The sequence below is a fragment of the Vigna radiata genome, chromosome 5, assembly GCF_000741045.1.
Source record: "Vigna radiata var. radiata cultivar VC1973A chromosome 5, Vradiata_ver6, whole genome shotgun sequence".
In the NCBI taxonomy this organism is placed as follows: Eukaryota; Viridiplantae; Streptophyta; class Magnoliopsida; order Fabales; family Fabaceae; genus Vigna; species Vigna radiata.
This window is the reverse complement of record NC_028355.1, coordinates 10,697,227-10,706,402: the sequence shown is the minus strand read 5'-3', so window position 1 is coordinate 10,706,402 and position 9,176 is coordinate 10,697,227. Positions and strand designations below refer to the sequence as shown.

The following is a 9,176-nucleotide window of genomic DNA, read 5'->3' as shown; positions in this document are numbered from 1 at the left end:
TCATAGAATAAGGTTTCATTTTTATAAGAACCTTAATCAAATAGTAAAGATATGTTCAATGTTAAATAGAATTAATGTAATACTTGTCATCTCATGACAGTAAATTCTGTTCTGTTTTTTTTTTTTTTTTTCTTTTTTATTTTATTATTGTTAATATTAATATTACAGTGAAAGTAAAAAGTTAAATAAAAAATGTTGAGATAATAAGGAGAGTGATGTTGATATTGAGCAAGAGAGGAGGAAGTGTGCCTGATTGGACAGAGAGTTCACGGCAGAGAGAAAGGGGAAGAGAGTAACTGCAAATCTGCATTTCTCTCTGCTTTCCCCATTACACTACAGAGTCTTTCCAAGTAAACTATTTTTAATCTCTTTTCTCTTCGTTTTTTTTTTCTTATTTCTTCTCAACTTCATGATCATGCCTTGTGTGTTGTGTTCTTCTGTTACCGATTCCGTTGCATGATATGAATAGTTTTAGGGATAATTTATACTATTTCGTTTTCATGGTTTTGATTCAACTTCTTCGATTGGATTCACCTTAATCATGTGTTTGTACTCTCCATCATTGTAATATAAGCAATTTTTATATCCACAGTCGCCCTCTGTAAAATCCAATCCAACCGAAGCCCTTTTCCCTCCGCCGTGAACTGCTGGAAAGCACGAGATACGACCCACGTTCTAGGTCAGTCCCTCTTCGTTGTTTTTTTTTTTTTTTTTTTTTGGGTTTATATATTAAATAGCCTGAAGATTCAACGTGATAAAGTAAAAAAATATTAAATTAATTAATTATGATCTTAATGGTTGATTTGTTATTTAATAGTTATCATTATTTTCTTTTAGTAGTAGATTCAGAGAAACCTATGTTTTTTTATCATTTATTTGGGGCATTTCAAATTTATTATTTTCAATTTGTTAGCATTGGTTTCAAAAGCTGCGTGCTGAGCACTTTCTCTACCTTGTTCTTGAACTTACTTTCAAAAGGTTGATTGCAGCGTTTAAAAGGCTTTGTTTGAATGATTTTGTATTTTTAGTACCAACAAATTTTAAAGTGAAAGACACTTATTTTCTCTTTTTGTTAGTAATTATGCTCAAGTTTATTTAAACCTGGTCTTAATCAGACTTGGACATGCTACTAGTGAGGTTAAGCTTAGGATTTTTTGAGCTAGATTTATCTTTATCCTTGGGCTGAAACTGTGAAGGACTTTTGACTTGTTATTTTAGGTACTGGGTTGAAATTACAAGAATATTTAGTGGGTGAGGTTATTTTTTCTCCCACTAGTATTTTCAATTAGTGGGATGCTTTTTTAATGGAGACTTAGTGAAGTGGGTTGGTCAATACATATAAGAAGGAGTAGGGAAAATAAAGCTGTTTTTATTAAGAAAATAAAAACAATAATTATTGGTTTAGCATTTGGATTAAGTAGAAAGAATATAAAGGCTAAAAGTACGCTGACTCTATTAGGTAGAGTTGGGTTATTTATTTGCTATTCATTGGGTTGGTTGGTTCTTGAATTGAAGGATTAGTTTTTTTTTTTTTGAAGTAAAACTAAATTTTTATAACTTTATTTTAAACAAATTTAAAATAAATATTTATGGTTATTTTACACAATTGAATTAATGATTACTTTTTGAAAAAAAAAAGTTAATCAGTTATGATATTATATTCTTCACTTATAATTATATTCTTAAATTTAACCTTCTCTATAATATTTACTTTTTGATATAAATTTTCTATTATGACATTATTTAACTTATAATTAGATTCTTAAATTTAACCTCATTTTTATATATATTTTTTTAAATCTAAGTTTGTGTTGTTTTTTCTTTTAATTTTTCATTATTCTTTCATGATCCTCAGACAATTATATATCGATCAACTACTTTTCAAATATAATTTACCGCTGAATTAGTTGTTGTATTAAATTTATTCCATCATTTAATCCTAACTTAAAACTAGGCTATATATTTTTGCAAATGATATTATTTTTTATTTTAGTTTTGGCATTTCAATCACTTTCAATTTCATTTACTTATTTTTATTTTTTTATTTTGCATGGTATGTTAATATGATTTTGCACTGACTAATTTTGTTAAATGATTTTTGTAATTATTTTGAATTAACTCTGAAATATTAAATTAATGGAGGTCAATGAATCTCAATTAGCTAATTATTATTAATAATATCTATTTATAAATAATTTTTTTATACATATTCACCTAATTCTGTAAATGTTCATAGCGACTCATTAAGTATCTGAAATAATAATAAAGATAAAGTATTTAGAATAATTAAACGAAATATATAATTTGCATTGTTTTTTCATTCTCACATGTAGTATTTTGAATAAAATGATAAAAAAAAATTGAAATCTAATATTTCCAATTATAAACAATTACTAAGTATTAGTTTTGTACTTTCAAAAATATTTTATAATATTCTAATTTTGAAATCCATATATGCTAAGAAAATAATTTAAATTGTAAAAGAAATTAAGTAGTGCTCCGATGATAAATTTGCATGAAGGACAATAAAAATTGTTAAGTAATACTGAATATTTTCAAAATATAATTGGTGTATGGTATTCATCCTACCAATCACGGTAATATTTACTTAATAGAATTGTGTGTAATTTTTCTTACCTGACCATACCATATTACTTACAACAACAAAGGATCTGAAATATTGTTGTGACTACTCTAACTGAGACAGAACAATTGACAACCTCCCTGTTCCTAACAGAATAGGAGGATATAACAGGCCCAATAGAAAATGCATGGGTTAAATAGAATATATAATAGGAACATATAAGAGGGTAACATGTCTAACTACTGCATAAAAGGTTAAGTAGAGTTAAATAACTTGCCAGTATTGCAACTTAGGTGTGGATGTGACTCATAACAAGGTTACTTGTGTGGCGCATATTCTCTGTGAGTAACTCTATAACTTGGATGCTTTAAGATGTAGTGTAGGATTTATATTCATAAATTAGAGAATCCAGCACGTGCTTTTAATTGTTTGGTTCACATTCTTGAATATTTTTGCTGTAAGACAGACTTGGGGATTCCTTCATACATGGAGTGCTAAAGTTAGGTTGTTTTCTATAAATGATGTGTTTAAGCTTCAAACATTTTCCGTCTTTTGAGAGTAATGTTGACAGATGTGGTTTTTTGGTAAGAACTTCTAATCCTCTGTCATAGTAGTAGCAAACTTTTGACTCAGATTTTTACATTTCCTTCTAAATTTTGCATAGTAATTCCATTCCTTAATTATGCTCCTACAAATACTACTATTTTCATCCCACAGCCTATCTATGCCATTATTACTTAAGTTACCTGATAACCTGATGCATATAGTTGTATTATAGCAGCCTCTCTTAATAGTCTGATGTGATTCGGGAATGCAGCTATCTATCAAGTATTGGAAAAACAAAATAAGATTGATAAATTAGTTTCTCAATTATATTTGTTTTGCTTTATTAGATCTAGTCAAAGATGGTAGAAAATGATTCAGTAACAAAGGTTAGTTGCCGTCGAGGTCGAGGTTATGACATCGAGGAAGACTCCATAGATGGGGCGCCTTTAAAAAATGACCCTGAATACTACGATGATGATGGTCGTCTTAAACGAACAGGTAGACACATTAATTTACCATTTTTGTGTATACTATGATTGTTTCTTTGATTTAAAGAATGATTATATTTGATGCCTTTCCATGAGCCAGGGAATGTTTGGACTACAAGCTCCCACATTATTACAGCTGTGGTAGGATCTGGGGTGCTCTCCTTAGCTTGGGCAATAGCTCAGATGGGTTGGATTGCTGGTCCTTCAGTGATGGTCTTATTCAGCATTGTCACTTTGTATACTTCATCCTTTCTAGCTGATTGTTATCGTACTGGTGACCCAATGTTTGGGAAGAGAAATTATACTTTCATGGACGCAGTTAGCACCATTCTAGGTACGATATGCTTTGGAATTCGAGCATATATGATGTGGTTTTCTACTTTGCTAACAAAAGTACTTCCTTTTGACAAAATTAGCATGCACTGTTCGTTCTAATTTTCTAATTTGCAAGTTTGTAACTTTCCTGTGAATTAAAATTTCTGTGTATATCTACATCGACATTCACTATCATTTTGAAATTGAACTATGATGTTTCATTACATGCGTTATGATTGATTTTGCAGGTGGGCAGAGCGTTACGTTTTGCGGGATTGTTCAATACTTGAATCTTTTCGGAAGTGCAGTAGGATACACAATTGCGGCTTCACTTAGCATGATGTGAGTATGCCTTTGAAATCATCAGATTTAGAAATTGATCTTTTTAATAATTAATGTAGAGAAGTAATAAAAATAAAATAAAATATTTAAATTAATCTTTAATTTAATTGTGTGTATCAGATTGGGATGGTTTTTAATCAACTTCATTGTAATTATTTAAATTTAAAACATTTTTCTGCTTGGTTTAGCCATTTCTAAAATTAAGTAAAGATGCCAAAATAATTTAAAAAATAAAATAAAATGAATTTTTACATATGTATACGTTGTTCCAAATATGGACATCCATCTTGAAATAAATCTTGTTAGCAATGCTTAAGTAAATTTCAATCCATGAAGTTAAGTTACATTAGTTATGTTGATGACACTTACATATTATTAGGGTGTATTAAAATGGTTTCACACAGCTGAATCGTGCAGCATGATAGTTCGTTCACTTCATTGCCACTTTGCAGTATTTCTTTCTACTGATAGGATTATATATAGTTTGATCGATTTATTTCAAGTTTACTGGTTTTGATTAACAGGGCACTTAAAAGGTCTCACTGTGTTCATTCCTCTGGTGAAGAAAACTCGTGTCATATTTCAAGTAACCCATACATGATCGGTTTTGGGGCAATGCAAATTATCTTTTCTCAGATTCCTGATTTTCATAACATGTGGTGGCTCTCAATAGTGGCTGCAATCATGTCTTTCACCTATTCCATAATTGGTCTCGTTCTTGGAGTTGTCAAAATAACGGGTTGGTTATATATATATACACTTCACTTTGATATAGTATTTTTTTTTTCAATTCTTGGATGACATTTTTTGGCACATAACCCATCCAATTATAGGTTTATTGCAGAAAACATTTTATGGTTCCAACACGGGTCTCTCTTGAACTTATCAAAACATATAGTTGTGTAATTTAAGCTCATGTAGATATGCCAAAGAAACTATGTAGGGAGTAAATGTGCCGAGTTTATCAATTCTAGGAGCTATAGTTGAGGAATAATTTAGAATAATGAATTATTTTTGTATAATTGACCTATAAGTAAAATGGATTCTTACATTTAGCATCTTTTGTTATAGAAACGGGAACTATCAAGGGAAGCCTCACTGGAATAAGCATTGAAGCTGTGACTGAGGCCCAAAAAGTATGGGGAGTTTTTCAAGCTCTTGGTAACATAGCTTTCGCCTATTCATATTCTTTCGTTCTCCTTGAAATTCAGGTACATAATTTTTTCTGTGCTTGTTAGAAAAACAAAAAAATAGAATGTTGTCATGTAAAATAATTCATTAACGTGATATATATAACACATGTGTGTGTGTGTGTGTATATATATATATATATATATAACACATGTACACCCATATAACATCACAATTAGTCAATTTTTGCTTTTAGCTGATTGACTTCATTTTCTGCTTTCCTATTTCACCTCTTGCTCCAAAGTCTGGAGATATGTGAGAATATACATGATGTGCAAAGAGCTTTATCCAACTATTTGACGCATTATGTTTTGGCTACACAGGATACCATCAAATCTCTGCCATCCGAAGTAAAAACAATGAAAAAGGCTGCAAAGTTAAGCATTGCAGTGACCACAACATTTTATTTGCTTTGTGGCTGCATGGGATATGCTGCTTTTGGAGATTTAGCACCTGGGAACCTGCTTGCTGGATTTGGTTACCATAAACTATTTTGGCTTATAGATATGGCTAATGCTGCTATCGTAATTCACCTTGTGGGGGCATATCAAGTGTATGCCCAACCCCTCTTTGCCTTTGTCGAGAAGGAGACAGCAAAAAGATGGCCCAAAATTGACAAGGAATTCAAAATTTCAATTCCTGGTTTGCCACCCTACAATCAGAACATATTTAGCCTAGTCTGGAGGACAGTGTTTGTGATCATAACAACTGTTATATCAATGCTGCTTCCATTCTTCAACGACGTTTTGGGAGTGATTGGTGCATTGGGATTTTGGCCTTTGACTGTCTACTTTCCTGTGGAGATGTATATATTGCAAAAGAGGATTCCAAAATGGAGTATGACATGGATTTCGCTGCAGTTGATGAGTGCTGTCTGCCTCATCGTATCAATTCTGGCTGGTCTTGGCTCGGTGGTAGGTGTCTTGCTTGACCTCAAGAGATACAAGCCATTCAGTTCAGATTATTAAACCCCTTGGGGATTTCAGAAACTGAAGCTGGTGATTGTTGTGATATCTATTCTAATAAGAAAGGCCACTTCAAATAATTTGTATTTTAGTATCTTTTAGTTCGCATTTTTCATTATTTGGTACCAATAAAAATGGTACGTCATAATCATCAAAAAAATTGTTCTGACTTAATGTGTTGTCCTACTTATGAAACATTTACTTTTATTTCAGATTTGTGATGTAATGTAAATATTAAATTTATTACTTGCTTGATTAAATCTTAAGTCTATGGTAAATTTGAGTAAATATTAACATTTTATTGAATATTTTAAATTTTTATATTTTCTGTCATTTGATTGTATTACTGTGGTGATATCATTCTTATTTTGCATGGTAATTGATCGTTTACCTGTTTTTACATGAAAAATAAAAAATAATAGTAATTTACTTAAATTTTAAGTTTTTCATAAAATTGAGCATTTTTAATTGAAATATTTTAGTTCTTTTGAGTATCTAAAATTTATATTCTTAATTAAGATTTTATTTTCAATTAACATGATATGACCGTTTGATTTTGTAATATCAATTATCTTTATAAAAAGAGTTTTAATTGTCAATTCAACCATGTAGAAATAATGATATTTAATAAGATAATTAATGTTTTAGAATTTTAATTTTTATTACTGTTCAAGTTTTGCAAAAGTAAAAAGTTTTATCATCCTATTTTGACAATAAAAGTTCATCTAAAAATTATATAGATTTTAGATATTTAATATGACAATTTTTAATAAAAATTTAATTGAAAATATCTTCAAATTTAGTACACATTACCACAACACCAATACACAATACACGATATCACTTCCCACTAGATATTTCATTTTATTATATGTAAGACTTAATTAGTATAATGAAGAAGGTGAATTATATACTTTTCTTCCCATGACTCAATGATAGCGAGTGGAATTGCTCAGTTCTTAGTTTGGCTAGCACGACTTCTCAAAGATCTCATGAAACTAAGGATGGGTCTTTGTACACTGCCATAAGCAAGGTTCCTCCAAATTTTACTATGTACCAAAAATACTTTAGCTTGACACGGTACCAAATTTCGTACATCGACGAAAGTGGACATTGCCGACTGGAAGCGAGAAGAGACTCACACATCACTGGTGGAAAAGAACAACGTAAATCACTGCATATCCAGAAAAACACAACACTGGTACGTTGTTCCATCGACACGTCGCCAGTAATACATCATCGAAAGTTGTCGTTATCACTGGTACACTGTTGGAAGTCGCTAAAAAACAAATTATTGGAAAAGAAATAAAGAGAAAGAAAATCGCATAGGGAGAGTTAGCAATTAGCGTGACACTACGAACGTGAGATCTAGTAAAAGTTACAAGATAAGTTTAAGCTTGGTAAAAATTTACTAGACTTAAAAACATTAATTTAAGTCTGTTGAAAAATTTAACAAAATATAAAATTTAAATACGTTATGATTAATATGTTTTTATTTTAAATATGTTTCTTTATTAACATATAGACTTGTTTTTTCGTCAGGTGCTGGAACAAAGGAAAATGTTACTTTGACAACGTATTTTGACACCCTTTTTGACAACGCTAGGTGTCGTACGTTGAGTGGTCATTATTTTTAAAAGAAAAAACCTGAGGGGAAGGGCATTTGAGGAAATTGGGTTGCTGGAAATGAATTGTATTCGCGCCTAGGTTAATATCTCTGGCCACGACAATACAACAGTTATCTCTCTCGCCACGAAACCACCTCTGGCCAGGATTCCGATCTGTTGCGACGCCGAACCACTATTGAAGTTGCACATTCAACTCTCCGACGTTCGTCCNCCATTTAGGTTTTGGGAGTAANTGTCNNAAGGGGCCAACATTNTTATCTNTTCTCCAAAGGAAAGGAGNGGTTTTTTTGGNTGTCCTGAAGTTATTAATCGAAAGGTTTCGTTTTTTTCCCCTTCCATGTGTTTGAATTTGTTTTTTGGTTAAAGATGTTGACATGCATAGGCTAGGTCATACACTTCCTCTTGAGCGAAAATTATATAAATGAGCATTGTATTATAGTGTGTTTGTGGTCCCTGGATTTTGGTTGCGATGTTATGGTTTTTATGAATGTTTTGTTATCAATATTGTTGTTGTATGATGGATGTTGTGATGGTTTCATGCTGACTAATACATATGAAGATTCCAAGATTGCTTTCAATGTTGAGCAAGCCAAGATCCCAGTGCAACCTAACACGTGAGCCTATATTAGGTTTATTTTAAATTTGAACATGTTTTCATTAAGAAAAAATTATCTTGCTTAATTTGTTTATGTGTANANATACGATTGTGGNGTAATCATGATGAAAGTCTTCGAAATATGGGATGGAGAAGACAAATATGATGACAAAAGCATGCCTGATTATACTAATGTATGTTGACTGATGAATTTCTAAATTTAAGTCTATATTATAACAATTTGGCCTAATGTAATAATAATGTTCATTGTAGGAGGAATTGGTTGCGTTTAGAAAGAAGTATATATGTGACTGGATTCTAGATGCTGAAAATTTGCGAAGATTGAGAGTTTTACAGCACTTCGGATTAGTATAGGAAATTACAAATATTTTTCTGTTTACATTGTAATTAGCAACGAATTGAATACACAATTTAATGATTTACAGTATTGCAAATTTTTACATTGGAAATATTTACATATTTGTACAAATTTATAGGAAATGAATACACATTCTTAGTACT

At 30.9% G+C, this 9,176-nt stretch overlaps 1 protein-coding gene across 1 annotated transcript; it reads left to right on the top strand.

The window, feature by feature from the left end:
- The first annotated feature begins 213 nt into the window (after window positions 1-213).
- LOC106762552 (amino acid permease 4) lies at window positions 214-6,677 on the top strand. The gene is made up of 8 exons (XM_014646527.2): window positions 214-350; window positions 593-679; window positions 3,478-3,628; window positions 3,719-3,952; window positions 4,182-4,275; window positions 4,800-5,014; window positions 5,347-5,486; window positions 5,790-6,677. Exons 3-8 carry the CDS (start codon window positions 3,490-3,492, stop codon window positions 6,432-6,434), a joined length of 1,467 nt encoding a protein of 488 aa, XP_014502013.1. The 5' UTR covers window positions 214-350; window positions 593-679; window positions 3,478-3,489; the 3' UTR covers window positions 6,435-6,677.
- The last annotated feature ends 2,499 nt before the right edge of the window (window positions 6,678-9,176 follow it).